General features: G+C 43.1%; 1 protein-coding gene across 8 annotated transcripts in view; it reads left to right on the forward strand.

Annotated features, from left to right (window-relative positions):
• Window positions 1-6,835: 6,835 nt before the first annotated feature.
• The window catches only part of LDB2 (LIM domain binding 2), a 402,293-nt gene continuing 388,760 nt past the window's right edge, over window positions 6,836-20,368 (forward strand). For all 8 annotated transcript variants that reach the window (XM_062213476.1, XM_062213479.1, XM_062213477.1 and 5 more), the window contains exon 1: window positions 6,836-7,224. In XM_062213476.1, coding sequence (XP_062069460.1) covers window positions 7,093-7,224 — 132 coding nt within the window. In that variant the 5' untranslated portion in view covers window positions 6,836-7,092. The remainder of the gene's footprint in view (window positions 7,225-20,368) is intronic.

Below are 20,368 nucleotides of genomic sequence, written 5' to 3' on the forward strand. Positions count from 1 at the left end.
TTGGGTCCCTTATAACCCATGTGGGAGACGTGTGTGTGTGTGTGTGTGTGTGTGTGTGACTTTGCCATTTAAATAAATGCAAGTAGATAAACACTAAAAGAGAAATATAGCACATCATCAGCATTTGTGAAATTTACAATCTCATGGTGGACAGAGGCAAAATGTAAGTAAAAGGCAAGTACAGATGTGGTTATAAACAGCAGTCAGTGTTGGTGACCTAACAAACAGAAATCTGTGATAGAAACAGATGGAGCACGGACAGATAATTTAGATAACTTTGTTGTGGATGGCCTTTCCAAAGGGGTAACATCTCCAGTTGAGATAAGCAGCTGAAAGCTATAAAGGAGCCATGGCAGGGCCTGAGAGAAGAAGGTCCTAGAACCCAAAGGGAAGAGTTTGATGTTACCTAGGAAGGAATGGAAGGAGTATCATGGGCAGTGGGGGTGGAAAGGGCATGGAGGGAGAGTCACAGAGGTTTCTGGAGAGCTAGGAGAAGGTCAAATCACATTGCAGAAACTCCACGAACACTTGTTGAATGACTAAATGGCTTTGAATGATCCATACCATGGGGTTGATTTTGTCCAGAAATGAGATATTCTCATTGGCTAGTCATTACAATGAATTGCACCTTAAGTAAGGAAATCCAAGACAGTTTCAAACCTGTAGGGTGGAGACCGATTTGCAAGCTCTTGGATATACTCAGCAATGCTCTTCTCAACTGTGAAGTCAATTTGTACATACTAAATGCCTGAACAACGACTACTGCTTCTGTGGAGAGAACAGCCTTTAAGAATTACATAAACTGATCAGACATTGTGGTTCTAAGTGATTGACGAAAGCAATGTAAGAGTTTTTCCAGTCTCTATTTTATGGGCTCTGATAGAAGTCTGGAAGAAGATGGGAGCTAGGGATTCTGTTGACTCATGAAGTAACGTTCAAAGCACAGTTCAGTTCTTGGGTCTATCTGAAACCACTTTATCCTGCTTGGATCTGCCAGTCACCTGCTGGGGCGCAGTTCTTCTCTTGTCATTTTCCTGCTCTCCTATACCCATGCAATCAACAGCAGATTCCTTAACGTGGCGTGTGAAGTCTTCCAAATCTGGGCTGCAACATCTTCTTACTATCTCTACTTTCATAAAATTTATTGACTTTGCTTGATGTCCAACCTGTTCATTTCCATGGTGTCTCCTCTGCTTGGTGTGACCTTTCTCAAACTTTCCTCTTTGTCTCTCAGGCTGATCCTTTGAGGATAAACACCAATGTCTCCCTGTCTGTGAAGTCTTCCTTGGCATAATTAGTTTGAATGAATCCTCCTTCATTCAAGGATCTAAGCAAGCATTTCACTTACAAATTTTGAAGGCAGAAGCTGGTGATGTGGCTCAGTAGGGTAAGCCACCACCTGGGACGGCCATATCAGAGTGCTGGTCCGAGTTCTGGCAACCACACTTCCAGTCCAGCTTCCTGCTATTGTACCTGGAATGGACTGTGTGATGGCCCAAATGCCTGGATCCCTGCCACCCTCATGGGAGAGCTGGATGGAGTTCTAGGTTCCTGGCTCCGGGCGTTGGCCTGGCCCAGACCTGACTATTGCAGGCATTTGGGAACTGAACCAACAGATGGAGAGCTCTTTCACTCTCTCTTTTTTTCTCTCCTTCTATCTGACACTCTGCCTTTTAAATAGATAAATGTTTAAAAAAACAAATTTGAAGGTGTCCACCATATTATGCCTTTGGGTTTTCTGGTGTTTACCCAATTCTAATGTCCTGTCCCCATGTCAGTATGTCCTCTACTCTTCATGGTGTCACTTAACACTTAGTGATGAGATTAGTTACTGTCACCTTTTATAATAATATTAATTATGGACACTTACTAACTGCCAGTTACTGTTACAATCAATTTACATGTAATAACCAATTCAGTTCTCATAAGGATCCATAGGATTGTTACTATCTCCATTTTGCAGATGCGAAAACCAAGGCACAGAGAGATCAAGTATCTGAAGTCATACTCATACAACTAAATGCAGGTATAATGAAGCAAAGCCAGTGAGTCATCCTTTGAAACAGTTATTCTAGGCTGTCTTTTTATGGTGAAGACCTTGAAATTGGGAATTAGACCTATATAACCTTTGATCTTGTTCCTTGGGCTGTACTCCCAGTACCTGACATGGGGCTTTTTAGATCGTAGGGACTCCATATATACTTGCTAAATGTAGGAAACATTTTTTAAAATGTTTTATTTATTTAATTGATAGTCAAGAGTTACACAAAAACACAGATCATCTGTCTGCCGAAAGAAGATGGCCAGATGACCCGACCAAAGCCAGGAGCTTCTTTCAGATCTCATATGTGGGTGCAGGGGTCCAAGCACTTGGGCCATCCTCTGCAGCATTTCCCAGGCCATTAGCAAGGGACTGGATCAGAAGTGGAGCAGCTGGGACACAAGCTGGTGCTCAAATAAGATGCTGGCGTCACAGGTGGAAGCTTTACCCACTACACCACAATGCTGACCGCAGGAACCATATGTTTACATTTCTGTAAGTCACTGGAAAGAGGGACCATGCCTTATATCCACCGCCCTCCCCAGCCTGGTCCCTGCCACGACCACCACATGTCAGCGTTACCCTTCATATACTATTAGTTCAATGTTGTTGCATGAAGAGTCAGAAAGAAAATAAAGGGCACAGAGATAGAGAAGACTGGGCCCAGAAGAAAAACTGAAGAGTGGCAAAAATATTTGCTTTCCAAAGCAAGCAGCTTGAATGAAGGAATGGGAAGGGATGCAACTGGACATGTTGAGGGAAAGGACAGTGACCAGTCAGGTAAATGGAAATCAGTACATTCAGTGGTGCAAGCCAAGTGCAATGGTGAATGGTGGGTAGTGATAGTTAGGTACAGACACAGGTGGCCATGCAGGTAAGGACGCGGCCAAAGCTTGCCAGAGCATACGACGTCTCAAGAGAAGATGAAAATTTGGGTCATTTGTGAGATCTTTTGTATTTTAAACTGTGGGCAGGCATTTCAAATTAAAGGGAAAATAAACACTCTGTGGGTTAAACTTGGTGAATGTAGCTGGGTGAGATCCTAAGTTAAAAGCACAGGCCAGTCTCTAGGGTGCCTCTCATATCTGTAGGAGGATGTTGGGAACTTAAGTGATACTCAGCTTGCGAACTAATATGTAAATGATCATGTCTCCATCTTTGGGGGTAATAGAACTGTCACACTGGGTATTAGGCTTGTGCATTCTTTGATGGCCTACAAATAGTGCTTGCTTGAGTTGCGCTGTGGTTTTCAGAAGGAGTGAGCATACAGTTTTTTCCTTCTTCAAAATATTCATTTATTTATTTTAAAAGTAGAGTGACAGTGAGAAAGGAGGAGAGACAGAGATCTTCCATTTCTGGTTTGCTCCCTGAATGAATGCAGCAGTTCCAGATCTCCTGTGTGGGTGGCAGGGGCCCAAATATCTGGGCCATTCTCCCCTGCCTCCCTAGATGCATTATCAGGGAGCTGGATCAGAAGCTCGGAAGCTGTGCAGCTGTGACCTGAACTATTGCTACAATATGGGATGCTAACAGTAGTAGTCTTAAAATGAGAATTTTGTTTCCTTCATTCGTCAGGCTCATCCCTGGACCAGAAACAGACAAATCATGGACGATCCCTTAAGAAATGGAGACAACATAGACAAGTGACAAACCCAGCTGAGGAACCTGATACCTGGCAGCCTGTGCTGTTTGGTTTGGGGCAAAAAGCAAGGTGAGAGTGGTTTGGGAAGGCTTTGGGAGAACGGGCTGGGGGGAAGAGGGCCGGGCGCTCAGAACAGAGCAGGAGACAGTGAACCTCTGAAATGAAGCAGGATGGAGAGCAAAATGCAGGCGATGGCAGCCACTTCATCCTCCCGCCGCTTCACCCTCATAATTAGGTCCACGTGTCCTGAGTATCCATGTGGACCCCTGAGAACAGAGAACAGTGGTGCTTTCAGGAAGAGCCAGAGTTGAAATGGGCTCTGGTTGGTGCTATAGCCTGAGGCCCCACCCTCTGCGCATGGGACGTCTGATGAATAAGAAATTGATGAATTGGTAATTTTAAAAGGTTCCGGAAGAGCAGATAATTTTTAAAAGATTTTTATTTCATTTATTTGAAATGCAGAACTACAGCGAGAGAGAGAGCGAGAGCGAGAGCGAGAGAGAGAGAGAGAGAGAGAGAGAGACTGACCTTATATCTGCTGGTTTGCTCTTCAAATGGCTGCAACTGCTAGGACTGGGTCAGGCCAAAACCAGGAACCCGTAACTCTATTTAGGTCTCCCATGTGGGTGGCAGGGTCCCAAGCATTTGGGCCATCTTTCATTGCTTTCCCATTAGTAGACAGCTGGATGAGAAGTGTAGCAGGTGGGGATTCGAACCAGCACTCATGTGTGATGCCAGCATCACAGACAGTGACCTAATCCACTGGGCCACAATGCCTGCCCCAAGGAGGAGATAATTTAATGGGACAGAAGCATAAGTAGGAGTTTGCAGGTAAACAGGGGACAAGAGTAAAATGTGGTAATGCACAAAAGGAGACTGCAACTTCAGGAAAATCAAATCAAGCAAATCAGTGAATGAGGGAAGGAAGGAATGAGTGTGTGTGTGCTTGTGTGCGTGTGCGTGTGTGTGTGTGGGGGGGGGGGAGACAGAAAGTGCATGCACAGGTCTCTCTGGGCTCTGTTTACCATGTTCATAAGGAACTTGGACGTCCGTTCCACTGCTGGCAGGACAGGATTGGTTTCACTTTTGTGCAGTCAGCACCCTGATCAGAGAGGTTTGGACTTGATTGGATGTGATCTGATGGCCAGAGAGAAGACGACTTTTGAATCTATGAATAGTGAGACCAATTTGGAGACTTTTAAAATAACAAGGATGGGAAATCAGGCATGTGGGCCAAGTATTATAAAATTTCTGGTAGCTCTGAATCCAGAGTCTTTGGGAATTAAAAGCAGGAAATATTTCCAATTATAACTCGGAAAGGTTCATAAGAACACATGGGAGCAAAAGTTACCCTTACTCAGAAAGCGGTTCCCTCCCGGGATGGGTTTTTCAGCAGCTCCATTTCTGATTAGTTGTGGGCTGCACATGCCTGACTCGGTGTCACATTGAGTTGCACACTGAAACAGCCACACAAACACAAACTCAGGCAGGTATAAAACTTTTGGACCATCTTTAGTTTAGGAATTTAAATACAAGGAACTGTTAGGTCTCACAGTGGCCCCCATATGAAAACATAAATCATGCCAAATTTGTTTGAAATGTTGTCTTTAGAAGGTTGTGTGTTTTGACAAACCTTGCAGCAAATTTGGTCCAGCTTTTGGATTTGTAATGAAACCTGAAACCAAGCATGCTGGCCTGCCTTGGGGTCTCCTAGCACAAGTTCCAAGCAGCCTTAGCCTAATTCCTCCCCTAATCTCATCCTGGCAAGCGACATCGCTGCGCTGGGCTGTGCTGCTCTAAGTTTGGGGGCGAACTCTTCCTACAGTGGAAAAGGACTGACCAAGAGGGCAATTGGGAGTCATTTCTGTGCGAAGTGTAAATTGCAGAATTAGCAGTAACTTATCCCCTGGTGGCCAGTGACTTGGAGATACCCCAAGCCATGATTGGGGCAGAAAGTTAATTAATCTGCTTATTAAAAAGGAAGAAATGTCTCATTTGCATGCATTTGCATGCAGGTCTTGCGTTCCTCATGCTTTTTGGTGGTCCTGTAATACCAGTGACCCAACTCAGTGTTGGCGCAACACATTTCAATTGTGCCTGGGCTTTTCAAGTTCAAGTGTCATCTGGCTGGTTATCACTGATTCCAGCCGAACTCGATTATCTTTCCGATCCCTTAATTCTCCATAGAGATTCTATCCCCTCCCATAGGCTGTTTGGATTTTCTTCCAGTCACCATACACCTCAGTTGGGAAAAGATTTATATATTTGACCAATGTTGGAAAAGAAAGACCTTGTCTCCATCAGAGTTGGGCATGTTATTTGGGGATGATCCATTCAATTATCTGCAATTTCCTACTCCACTGAATTTTCCATGGTCATTTTGGTGGCAGTTTTCTTCTTTGCTTTTCCCATCTTGTTGGGAGGTCTGCTTTTAGTATTTTTTTTCCCTCTTAGAAAAAAAAAAACAACAACAACACACAAACCACTGCCCCATGGATTTATCTTCGAAGGACTGTTTTTTACCTGAAAATACTCAGGTAACCTGAATCCAAGCCTCCTTAAAGGCCTTTAAAGGGTTTGAATGAAGTCTTGGGAGGAGAGCGAGGGGGCTGGGAAGAGGGGAGGTTGGGGAGGGCTGGAAATGCAAAGAATGCAACAAGCTCTAGGAACTGCAGCAACTAAAGCCAGAACTCTACCGGGAGCTTCGTGCCCAGAGAAATCTTCGCATGGGAGGGAATGACCCGCTCGCTGCACTTCGGGGGAGCCACGGCCCACGTTTCTGGGTTTCCTAGTAATCACATTTCTGACACACGACACCGGGGCGGCTGTCAGGGGTGAGCGCCTCAGACCGCAGGGGTGGGGGGTGTGGGGGAACCACCTCTATGCTAACAAGCTCAGCAACCAGGTTGTAAAGGGTCCTGGCTGGAGGAAAAAAAATTCAAACCAAACCTTAGACCTCTTGTCAGCCTGGGAGGAGAATTATATTTTTGAACTAGTCCACAGTGTGGACAGGAAGTGACCTCCCCACAAACTGCTTCTTTAAAAACAGGCAGTGGTGCCTAAAGCTATCCAGCCTCTCTCCCTCTCTCTCTCTCTCTCCCCTTCCCTCCCTTCCTCCTTACCAGCCTCCCTCCCTCCCTCCCTCTCTGGAGCTCCTGCGCTCTCCCCTCCCTCCCTGCCGCCCTCCCTCCGCCCGCTCTCCCGCTCCTCTCCAGCTAGAGAGGCTCCCCCAGCAGTTCCCAGCCAGTGTGTTCTGCCTGCCTGCCTGCCTGCTCTGTGTGTGTGTGCGTGTGTGTGTGGGAGCGTGTGTGCGTGCGCCTACTTTGTACCGTGAGGAACACAGAGCCCATGTGCCCTGCATGGACGTTTCTGACACTCTGTTGAGCTTGATTTCCGACACACAGGCAAGATGTCCAGCACGCCACATGACCCCTTCTATTCTTCTCCTTTCGGCCCATTTTATAGGCGACATACACCCTACATGGTGCAGCCAGAGTACCGAATCTATGAGATGAACAAGAGACTGCAGTCTCGAACAGAGGTAAGTACTTCAGCCTCGGGGATGTGTTTGTGTGTTTTTGTTAAACTGTGCACGGGCTTTTTCGAGGGGTTCTGGGGGGGCCGGGAAGCTATGGGAAGTGTCCCACCAGACACTACCTCGTACGCCGAAATGAGTGCGGCAGTGAACCCACTAGTTTGAACGCCGGGTTTCCAGGCACAGCAACTCTTGGAGCAGGGGACAGTTTCTGCCGGAATCTTGAGAGACACAACCCAGCACTTGATTCCCATGCCGGGTCTCCAGAAATGCTACTCACCCGGAACCGGCTCTTTGCAGCCTCTCAGCCGGTCCCGGTCGGGTTTCTTGAGATACAGTTCCAAGGGATTTTGTGATCATTTGCTTTGGCGAAATATACATATGTACATGAGATAATATCTCTCTCTCTCTCTCTCTCTCTCTCTCTCTCTCTCTCTCTCTTTACAAATCCCAGAGGAAGTCTGCTTTGACATGCATTTGCTTTTCCAACTTCAACACTGAGGCATGGGGGGTGGGGGGAGGCGAAACAGTGACCCTGCATACTTTTCAGAACTAGCCCTGGAGGGACGCATGTTTGTATATTTCCGTGGTAGAGGCAGAAACCAGGTGCTTGGGGCGAGGGCTTGCTAGACTTTCCTGTGGAGATGGCAGTACCTCCTGAAGACTCTACCTTAGGACAGGAGCTGCCTGCGCATTCAAGTCAGCTCCAGTTTTTTGCATATTTGTAATCGCCTGCCTGAGAGAGGGGGAGGCTCAGCCTCTGAGGCAGCCAGCAACTCTGGGAGAGCACAGAACTTTCAGAACTTTCTCCATGCAAAACTCCAGGCTGGCCTCCTGCAATTTAAATATTTAATGTCACTTGACTTACTCTCTGTGCTACTTGATGGGCAGGTTTGTGCTGCCGGTTTGTCCCTTTGCCTATATGCTGGGCTTTGTGTTGAAGTGTTTTCAGAAGGAGTTTGTTGTAGGTGCACCCAAGTCTCTTGGGGAAGTAGAAGTCGCTGGGAATTGACTGCTCTGCAGAGCACAAGCACCCAGCGGGGTCCTGCCGAAGGGCTTTCAGAGAGAGCTGTGGTGAACTTTCAGATTGCAGGTGAACTCCCAACTCGGGGAAGGGACTCTATTAAGTTTGTATTATAAAATGAAACACTCTTGCTTGAATTGTCAACGGAGCCATGGAGAATTCATGACGTGTGTTGGGTTTAATACAGCTAACAAGATGCGACCTGCTTTCTCATTGGCCAACTGCTGGACCAGGGCTGGTGTTTTCCTAAAAGCTGGGCTGTCTTCATCACTGCTAGTTTCTCTATACGTTGATTCTCCCTGGATGGTCAATGTCATGGCAGGCACTATGGTTCTCTCTAGAAGCCACTTGCCTAGGAGGTAAACTCTGCTTGCTTAGGGAGCTGAGCTGCTAGCAGCCAGTGGTGTGTGCATGTTACCTCGTGTGTGTGTGTGTGTGTGTGTGTTATAGTTCCTCTACTCCATTCAGATCTTTGCAACTGTGCTGAGCTCTTATGTTCTAAACTCTTGGTAGACTGCTTTCAGACTTAGGATAAAACAATACTTCTAGTTTGGGCACACATTAATTGCACTATACTTTTGAAGAAAAATCCTTTTAAAGTAGGATTAGTTTTTAAAAAGAGACCAGAGGCCGATGTGTCTCGATTCTTTAACAGCCACAGAATTTGAAAATAACCTGTATCACTTCACATTTCAGAAAGTTTGTACGAAGTTGCCAGAGGGATTTCTCCCCCCTCCACGCACCCAATAGCTGATGGGGCACGCTGCTGTCCCCTGAAATCTGTATGCCTTGTGTTCTTTTCCTGTCACGGGGCAACTCTGAGCTGGGAGACCGGCCCTCACAAAAACCTGCAGAATGCAATAAGCCCCACATTTGTTTCATATTTGAGATAAGAGACGTGAAAAACGCCCCAGTAGGATCATGTTTTTAAAAAATGACACTGTTTTTGTGAGAGCTGAACTCGGGGAGTCCTAACTTTTGGATTATAGGGTATTACTTTGAAAGATTTTACACTGAGTAAAAAATAAACTGTTTCAAGACTGAAAAACAGAGAGAGTCGCTCTAGCAAATATTAATGGTTCCTAACAAATCTCTGCCCTTATCAGTAGAGCACTGTGAATTATTTTCTCGTGGGTTCTAGAGTCAGCCCCAGCATATTTTCCTATCTTAGTAGTTCTTTCTTATGATTATCCAAATCATTGCCTTGCCATCTCCTTCTTCTTTGCTAAGCAATAAAGGATGTCATGAACCCAATGCCATAAATGTGTTTGAATTTTATTGGAAGAAATGTGAGGATCAAGTAATTGCGCCAAGATATTTCAATATTAACATTAAATATTAAATTTTGATCATGGTGTGTATTTAGGAAACATAACTTCATGAAGAAGTTACACTATGCCTTTACCAATAGTGGTTATTTATAATAAAGTTCCTCTGAACCTTGGGAGAGATTGGTTGGACTAAAACAATGATTCCCAGCAAGAGTTACCAGTTTATTCACCCACAAAATGAAATAGATTGTTGAGTGTTTACTTTAGAATCTAACCAATGCATCCAACCATTGGGACAAGAGACAGTTTCTCTCTCTCTCTCTCTCCCTCTCTCAACACCCCTACCCCATATTCTACTGCTCCTACTCCTGTGTTCTACTACTCCTATAGTACATGATATTATTGTAGGAACTCCTGATACCATAACTTGTCACCCCATTAAGATAGCATTCTCAATTCTCTATTCTTTTGGAGCATAGACTTAGCTAGAAAGAAGCATTAGCAGATCAGTTTGTAGTGAAGAAACTGTAATCAAGTTTGTCGAAATTTCCTAGAAACCTCCTTTTTATGGAAAGAAATCAGTGAAGAACCCTAATGTTTCCTCTTCCTTTCTCTGGCTGATCCCCAGGGCATTCCCTCGTGGATAAGGACACATTTCTTCCAATGAAATCAAATGGCAGTCCTCACAAGCCAGTTTTGGTTTAAAGAGCATTGAACTGGACTTAATCCTGTTTCTAGCTATTTTCTGTCACTTCCTAACTAGTTTATGGTGGATCTTGGTTCCTCGTCTGCCCATTAACTGCAATTCCCTTTAATTTGAACATTTTGATTCATTTTCTTTGGTATGAGAAAGTATGAAATAGAGAGTGCAGGCATTATTTGTGGTCCAACTTCACAGGTGGAACTGAAATAACTGGGGAGTCGTGAAGCAAAGTTGAAGGTGTGGACCCTGTCAGTCCTGCAGAAGGCACTGCACAAAGCAGATACTCAGTCAGCATTTGTTGAATAGCCAATCAATGAATCTGTAGGTAAAAGAGGGGAGAGAATTTGAGACCCATGACAGGTGAAATCAGTACCTTCCCCGAGAAACACAATTTGGATGTATTTGGGGTCTGGTATCATTTTTGAGCTGAAGTTGGTTTGGCATCTGCTTCCTACAGGACTCTCCTTACAGTGCTCATTGCTCATCTCCTGCCTTTATGTTATCCTGAGACTACCAGATTCCTCCTCTCTGGGCCACAGGGAAGCAAGTGTGTAAAACACCCTATGACTCCTGGCCTCTTTTGAAAAGAAAATGGACACAGTAAAAAGTAAATAAAACAACAAAAATGTGTTTAAGATGCTGCTGGCTGTTCTAGGAAATACAATTTTTTTGGCAACATCAAAATCATAGTGGAATTTCATAAAGAAAAGTGTAGGTGTCCCCCACCTCCTTTTAAAATGAAATTAAGAGGAACTTTTTGAGCTGGGTCTCACTGTTGTTGCCTTTGTAGTTCCCAAGCAGGTGGGGAAAGGGTTAATTTTCTGTTGTGTGTGTGCCACCATTAGTTGACCCCATGTCTTTCCAAAACTCCTGTATTTGAATGGTTTCTTGTGGCAAGTTTATTTTGGAAGAATCCACGTACCACTGGACAATCCTTCAGTTCAGCACTGCACACAAGGTACAGGCAGACGGGATATAAAAATCCATCCTAGACCTCGAATTTGTTTTGTGAAAAGCTTCAATCAAAACAAAAACAGTATAGTTTCCTAAAGTCTGTACTATTCAGTGAAAATGGGTAAAACGTATGAGTGACATCATAGTGAACACTAAGTGAAGGGGATTAGCTGTATTGGATTATTATAGAATTTCAGAAAGTTTGTCAAGAACAGTTATGAAACTCTTTGTTAGCCTAGGTAACTTTTCCAGATCTTATTTCCTCATTCAAATGACCAAAAATGTCTCCATTCAGATGCAGATTTTGAAACCCTTTTTTTCACGTTGCATCATGTGATAATTTTAGTACCCTACCATAAACACCATGAAAGAATGAGCTTCCTTAGGTATTTCTTCTTTTTAGAGAATTTTTTTTCCTTTTATCAATATTAAACATCCCATTCCAGAAAGAGAAAACTGATTACAATGGGAAACTGTTCGCACAGGATTTTATGAGAATTACAGTGTTTAGTTTCACAGGGTTTAATATGAATGTTAAAAATGTTTGAAGACCTTGAAATTTAAATCAGCTGTTTTTCACCCCTCCTCAGTATAACTGCAACTCCCTGGGGACTGGGGACGGGGGAGGGGGATTCTCTTTTCTTTCAGCTACATTTTTATATACTTCAGTCACAGGGTTTCCCGTTGTAACATCATGTTTATTCATGGAATAGCTTAGTATCATTGATGTTCAGATGGAATCTAGTTAAAATGAGATTAGGTTATTTTGGATAAATGGAAAAAAAAAAGAAAAACTGCTTTGTGATAACTTGGAGTTGCCCTCCCACTCTAAAATGTAGAAAGAAAAATGTTATGTTCCTCTGAGAGGTATAGGAATGATTTTCAGTGTTAAAAACAGAACTTTCCAAGTTTTTTGAAGGGGGTTGGTAAGGGGTTGGGGGAGGGGCTTGGGCGGTGGTAAGGGAAGCTATTTTGAAAATGTTAAATGAAACCAAAAGTGCAGTTTTAAAAATGAGAACTTCCAAACTCTTATTTTTCAGGCTCCCTTCATGGCCTCAGAAAACAAATTGCAGGACTCTTGTAGTGATTTTATTTTCCTGAAGTCTTTTTTTGTTTTTCCCATTTTCTTACTATGGGAACTGTTTTTAATTAAAAATTGTTGCAAACTAACTATTTGTAGGAGGCCAAGAAGAAAAAAAAAATCTTTCAACTCACATGCAACACAGATTCTTATCAGCACCTAAAATCAATGCACATTTAAATTTCTCTCTTTTTAGTGTGCAAATTACGATATAGGACTTAAACACTATGCATTTTTTAAGCATTTAGCTTTTTGTTTGGGTCTCAGAAAGAAATTAATTTAAATGATATGGAGAACAGGACCATAAATCTCCTTTTCTTACAATTGTCCACATTAACTCATTTTTCATGGGGAACACAGAGGACCCTCTTTCTGAAAAAGCAAACAAAACACAAAACAAACAACCACAAATACCCAACTTTATAAGTGGTCAAGAACAAGCTTCATAAACTTATTTAGATGTGAGTGGTGGATCTCACAATATAATTGCTCTTTCGGAAGTATCAGAAAACATAGCCTTGAAAAAACGCTGCACTGATGTCAATATAATGCCACATATAGCTTTGTCTCTTGCTGACCATGACTTTGTCTTTCTTTTGTTTCCTTTTTTATCTAATTGAGCTTGGATTTTTCTTTTCTTTCAATTTAAATTCTGGCAGCATGCTTCTGAATACGGGCAACTGTTAATCCTTAAGACAAAAAAAAATTTAGTCATTGTTCTAGAATTTCCATACTTCAGGCAATGGCAGTCCAGAGTCTGGGGATACAGAGATGATGATGGTGTTTTCTCTGTCCTGCAGTGGTTCTGATTTTGTCATGAAAGGAAGCATTCAAACCAGCGCTGACAATGAGGTGCCCCGTGGGTCAGCACACAGGTGATTAGGGGGGCAAGTGTGGAGTGAAGGAACTCACCTTTCTGAAAGGTAGCTGTGATAATAACAGCTATCATCTGTGAGTGTTTACTGTTTGTCCTGCACAGGACTAGGTGCTTTCTCTCTGTCAGCTCACTAACCCTCATGATCACCTTGTGTGATAGATAGGTACTACCAACAACTCCTTTTCATGAGATAACTAGAAACAAAGAAGATAAATACTTCCAGAGATTGTGCAAACTACTCTGCTATAACAGCTCTTTTGAAATAAGAATTATTAGCTAGGACTCTGTTTTCACCTCCAGGTACTTTAAGTGTGGATGTGTTTATTTTGTCCTAAGGTAGGTTGGTTTTGCAGCTGGCTTGGCAGCTTACCCCATCCACCTAACATGCTTCTGGTAGTTGCGTCTCAAATGCCTGACCTAATTTCAAAAGGAATCAAGTGAAATTTCAAGGGATGGAGCCAGAAATGAAAAACATACCCTGGTTATTGAAAAGAAAATAATGCAAATCGCATTCCCTGTTGAAGAATGCTTAATACTTGCTCACTTTAGTGCACGAGGCATGGGAGTTGGAGAATATTATGCATCGTCATCAGAAAATTTTATTTATTTTTTTACTTAAAACATTTTTAGATTTCCACTCTGTGCCTGATGAGGTTTTGACTGTTTTCAATCAGTAATGGGATGAGTATAAAGTTACCACACGGGGGATAGTGTCGCCCCCTCTACAACAGTAACCAATATGAATACTAGGACATTAAATTAGAATTAGAATTTGGCATAGTATTGACTTGCATTGCAGGTAATCAATAAAGAGTCTTCGAGAACAAGAAATAGACAAGGGAAATTATCTCTCACCATATTTTGGCGTCTCACTATCCGACTTTGACTCCTAAGAGGTATCCCACTTCCCGTCTACCTGTGGAAGTTCTTTTTGGGAGATGCTACTCTCTTCCTAGCCGCTTGGCTACCTGTGATGCCACTGTTTTCATGGTGAAGGGCTGCCAGTTACAGTGATGATGAGATATTGAGATAGGGTGGCTCTCATATAGGACCCACCCCAGAGCCAGAAGGGCACCACATTCTGGTTCTCATAGAGAGAGGGAACCTGAGGCTCGGAGAAGTGAAGACTGAGTCCAGACGTGGACGTCTCGGGACTGCGACTCCCAGTGGCCAGTGCTTCCAACTCCTGGTTCTTTCCTGGAGCAACATGACTTTCTACCTGCTCGCTCCCTCTTGGTGGTTCTGGGAGCTGCACCCTGCCCTCTCATCAGGACAACACTCACCGACCTACTTTGATGCTTTAGATTTCCAGTGACAAAATTAAAGATTAAAATGTGGTGGATCCTTATGAAGAAGAGAAACTTATTCTGTTCTAGCGACACTACAAGCCCTCATGCTCTCTTTTTTGGATTAGGGTGGCCTCTGAACTGTGCTATAATCATTTCCCGCAAGTGGCCCAGGTGACGTTTTTCAAGCGTCCTCTCCCACCTGGACAAGCCCACAAATCTGCACCCAGATCTTTAACGCTATTGATATGTGCCTTACTGATGGTTCAGGCTCATCTTCTGTGATGCATCCACTAAACTTGCTAATCCATTAACTTGCTAAGTGGTTCACATCCTGGCCTTTGTTCTCAGTGGTAGAAGGGGTGTAGGGCTTCCTCTAGAACAACTCAAACAACTCTTCGGAGATCCAATTTGAGTTAGAATTTGGTATAGTTTGCCTTTATTTGTAAGAATCTCAAAGAAAGTTAGGACAATGGAGAGCAAGTGCTGTGGCACAGTGGGTTAATATACTGTTTGGGACTCCTGCATCCCGTATGTGGGTTCGAATTCTGGCTACTCTGCTCTCCGTTCAGCTCCCTGGAACTGGGAAACAGCAGATGATGGCTCAAGTGCTTGGGTCTCTGCCTCCCAAGAGGGAGATCCTGATGGCGTCCCTGGCTTTTGGCTTTGGCTTGACCCAGTGCTGGCTTTTGTGGCCATTTGAGGAGTGAACCAGTGAATAGAAGATGTCTCTCCACCACCCCATCCCACCTCTATGTATGTGTGTGTGTGTGTGTGTGTGAGAGAGAGAGAGAGAGAGAGAATTTCTTTTTCCTCTCTCTTTCTCTGCCACTCTACTTTTCAAATAAATAAATAAGTACATCTTAAATTAAAGACAATGAAGGAAAGGAGTGCCTGTCCCTAGGCAGTATGCCTCCTTCACAGAGAGGTCAGAATTCACCCCCATCTTTTATTCCTTTTCTTCACAGGCAGCATGGGAATAGGTTCTTTCTTGCTTCCTGTGTATTTCCTCAGTACTTACCTGTCCTCGATGGCATGGAAGTGGCGTGAGGGAAGATACCTGGTTGTTTGGTTCACGGTTGTGTCCCTGTGGCCACTGCACACAGCCGATACACACAGTGTTTCTCTTGAAGACAGGAAATTAAGTTGTTCCAGGACCATCCAGACTGCCATGTTCACCATGAGCCGTACCAACAATTGCCTACAGTTCTAATTGAAGAAGATTCTCTGAGCCTAACAGCCGGTGAATGTTCACTGGGAGAGTGCATAGCCAGACCCGCAGGGAAAAGATGCTCTGAGAAAGGAGAATTTCTTTTGTGAAGGAAATGTTGACCTGAGAGTTTTGCCCTCTGGGTCTCGTGAATCTGCTGGGACTCTCCTGACTTATGATTAAAAATATTTAGCCTTATCCTGGTGGTTTCCCCTTCGTTTGATATTTCCACTACTTCTCTCTCTCTCTCTCTCTCTCTGTCTCTCTCTGAATCTACCTGCCAGGGCCTGTAGCCATGAATTATGATAGGAATCATGATAATACCTTACATTTCCTGGAGCACTTTGCATTTTAGGAAAGTGCCTTTCAAGGCCATTAATTAGCTTATCTGAAGTGGTTTGCACAACAGAAAATATGGCAAGTTATATCAGCACAAGTGTATGATGTGTGTTCTGTAATAACTTTGCATTTGCTGACTGCATGGTGTGTGTGTGTGTGTGTGTGTAAGAGAGACAGAAACAGAGAGAGGGAAGGGCGGCCCTAATTATATAGTTTGTATAAGTGTACACCTTGTACAGTATTTCCACTAGTGTTTTCCCCTCTCTGGAGTGAAAAGCGTGACTTGAATATAAAAATATGAAACTCAATATGAGTTACAATAAAGCAAATTTGGATTTAAACTCTATTCTTGTACATGCTGTGTCACTCTAGGAAAGTTTCTTAACTTTTCTGAGCCTTAAGTTTTTAGCCTGAAATTTGCATTGTGAAGGGAAGGACTAATGCGTGTAAAATACCTGACATATTCTAGGTGATAAATAATGGGAGTTGTAGGGTGATGATGATGTCTTATTCTCTCCTCAGTCGGCTAATTAAGTAGTGTAATAATGCAAACCCATACTGCATTTCCTAAAAGCAGCTCCAAAATTACTTTTTACACGGCCTGCACCAGCACACTTCCATCTCATGAACAAAACTTGCAGTAACAGGTTCTAGGACTTCTAGGACTGGTGTTCTCCTAATATGTGACAATACTTTCTGAACTTTCAGCTACTGCATAGTAGTGATGACGTAACGATCGCACCATCTTGTGGAAGTGTAATAGTGTGGCAGAGTGGCCACAGTCCCCTCTAAAGTCCAGTTTATGATCATCCCTCAGGCACACCTTTAGTATCGAGAGTCGGTCAGTGTCCAGGACCATGTGCACTCCATTCTGTTGGTTAAAAGCTGGACTCAGGGATTGCTCCATATAAGAACTCAGTGGAGACAAAAATACCTTGAAAACTTACTCTTCACCAGTGCTTGTGTAGGGCAGTCTAAATGGGGTCCCCAGGAGAAGGCTGGAGAGCACAACCGCCGCCCCCGCCCCACAGCCTTGAATGGCCATTTCTGGTAAAGAGACACACTTCTCAATATGCAGCTCATCACAGGTTTCTCCAAGGGAGCTGGGTCAGCACTAGTTGGGAGCCTGAAGCACTACCTGCGTGTCTGGACTGATAACAGCCCTTGCGATTGATCCACTGTGACACCTTGTGGCTTAGTCCTTAACACAGTGAAAATGCACGTGCAGGTGGAGCAGCTGATGGGCTGAGCGGGACTGTAGGTATCTTTCTGGCCAGAGGGAGCAGGGTGATAGGTAGTCATGCTACCTGTCCCTGCTTTGTTCACGGACGCAATGCTGCAGCTTCATCCCACCCAGTTCAGTGTGGCGCCTCCTTGATTTTTCACACTGAATACTTTACATGAGGTACACCTTCCTACACTTCATCTCATCCACCAGGACACGTGATTTTTACTTAAGAGTTCGACATGAATAAAAATTTGTATCATCGTTTCTGAAGAAATTTATTGTGTAGCTCAAACAAAATTGTTTCTAGGTTATTTATTTATTTATTTATTTACTTGAGGGAGGAGTGCTTGTTAAGTTTTGCTTCCCAGTGTAGGTCATTTCTTAGGACTCTTGAGGATTTCACCTTGATACTGAAAATCTGTACACAAGCAAAAGCTGAACCAATAAACAAGGCCAACCATTTGTCAGGACACACAAAATGAAACCCTTTTTATTGCCTTATAATTTTAGCTATGATTACCCAGAATTTTGATGAAATTTCTTCCTTGAAGTCGAAATTGAGTATGTGTTACCCAACTTTGAAAAACTGATTTGATGGCAACCATCATGCTTAAATTGGATGATTTCCAGAATTTCAAGACCAGAACATATGTGAGAAGCCATCTAACCTGAGCTCCTGGTTTTGGAAGTGCAGAAACGAGACCCAGGTGGGGCTTACCTGGACCCTTGAGGCTGCCAGTTCAGAAATGATTTCAGGTTTTCTAAGTCAAGGCACTCACCTGTCATAATGTAATACACAAACTGATCGAATCGAAACACCCTGAACCAACCACTAATTTTATACTTCAACCCTACAAGTGTTTATATTCTGAAGTCCCTTTCTCCCTTTTCAGTTTTCCGATCGTTTTGAAGAAATGTTATTGATATTCAGCATTATGATTTTTTAAACCCATCTCTTATTGTTAACAGTTCCTATATTTAACATTTCTGTGCTCCTTTTTAAATTGCTGTAGGTAGTTTTTTTTTTTTTTTGAAAGATTTATTTATTTAAAAGGCAGGGTGACAGATTTTTGTTTACTCCCCAGATCCCCTCAACAGTTAGAGCTGGGTCAGACCAAAGCCAGGATCTTGAAACTCCATCTGAGTCTCCCATATAGGTGGCAGGGACCCGAATATTTGAGCCGTCATCCGCTGCCTCCCAGATGTAGTGGCAGGAAGCTGGATTGGAAGCGGAGTTACCAGCACTCAGATCAATAGTCTGATAGGATGTGGGCAGCACCTACCCCAGCACCACACCATTAACATTGAGAAGACCCATCACTGCTGCTTACTGTCTTTGCTTTTGTGATATTCTTTGACAGTTTATGTAAAATAAAGTTGCACATGCGTTTAAAGACCTACTTTTTAAAATTTCAGAACATAGTCTGAGAGTCACGTAAATCATGTGGTTGTGGCCCTGGGTAAGTTCTTTTTCTCTCTGTGCCAGAGCTGCCATGGTGGGTAGCAGGGGTGATGGTACAATCTGTGTCTCTGGGTTGTTCTGAAGACTGTGAGAGGATTCTTAAAAGTGCTAGTGTAGTAATGCTAATGACTATTATTAATGCTAACATTAATGATTAATGTTAAATGTTAATGATGATTATTATGGCATATTTGTTAAATGGATATTGAGCATCAAGTGTATGGCTGCTCATTGTGAAATATTTGTAAAATACCACAATGGCAAAGCAGTACATAAAAATTATTCAATTTTATTGTGGAAGGGATTACTGTTAACATTTCAGTATATAAATTAAACGTGCATGTGCATCTCTGTAAACATTCTTTTGCTTAGGAGCATATTGAACATTCTTTTGAATCCAGCTCTCTTAACTAAAATTATGAGTATTTCACCATTTAGTTAACTCTGCTTAAAGTGTAATTTGAGTTGCTGAATTATTCATACATCTGTTTATATTTGGAAAATTAACACCATGTATATGCATTATATATACACACAGAGAGACAAATTCTTTGGCCTCTTTTATCATGATTTGAACCCTAAGAGTTCATTGTTCTTAATCATCTATCTTAAACCCCACTAAGCTGGAGGAGTGGTGGTGTGAAGGGGTTAACTACCAGACCTGTTCTGATTACCATTAGCATTTAGTACTAGTCAGAAATCTTGGATCTGGAGCTGTGTCATCTTTTATGAAAGACACTCTCCCCCCTATTTGAGGATAGATTTTTTTTTCCTGCATTTTTTCTTTTGCATTATTTCTGAGTCAATAGACAGCTAGCATGCAACCTTGTACAGGGTCCATAAATCAAAAGATCTTTGCACAGTGCATACCGGGAAGGGGGAGCTTGAATGAACGTTGAGAGTTAGTGTTGCTCTAGAACCAGTGGGTCAGGATGTAGCCAGTTAATTGATGGTACTACTTGAAGGACATCTCTCTGATTCAAGGAGAAAAGGAATATTTCAAAAACTACTGTGGGACAGCGTTTGGTCAGGTGATGAAGACAGCAGTCAGGATGTCCACACCCTGCGTTCAAGGGCTTGGGTTTGACCCCCCAGCTCCGGCTCTGGCTCCTGGCTACATTTTCTTGCTGGTGTAGACCCCAGGAGGCAGCAGATGTTTGCTCAAGTAGTTGGGGTCCCTGCCACCCATATGGAAGACCTGACTAGGTCCCCCGCTCTTGGCTCTGGCCCTGCCCAGCATGGTCATTGCATGCACTTGATGTGTGAACCAGCACATGGGCACTTTCCCTGTTTGCCTGTGTTTTTTGATTTAAAAGAAAGTGTGCTGTGTCATTTGTTGTCTTCAGTGTTATCTTGTTTTCCTCACTGGATTTGGGTCAGATACTATATGGCTCAGACTCCTATCCTTGATGACAATGGATATTCTTGTGTCCAACATCTGTTTTTTGTTTTTTTTTTTTAAGATCCATTTCACTGGCCACCATTTTTTAATTCATTTCTAAGTTACTCCTGTGTATCTTTTGGTAATATGCATTCTATAAGTAAATTTCATACATAGACGCGTCTATTACAACAAAATGATGTGCAATAAGAATATGTCCTCTGCCAGGGCATTAGTGCTAAGTGCTTAACTTCTGGGGTCATGCAAGTCTCTTTCTTGTGTTTGTGGGATCCTGGGTGACTTAATTTTTCCCTCCGTGCCTGGCCTGCTTTCA

Source organism: Lepus europaeus, chromosome 16 (genome assembly GCF_033115175.1).
Source record: "Lepus europaeus isolate LE1 chromosome 16, mLepTim1.pri, whole genome shotgun sequence".
Classification (NCBI taxonomy): Eukaryota; Metazoa; Chordata; class Mammalia; order Lagomorpha; family Leporidae; genus Lepus; species Lepus europaeus.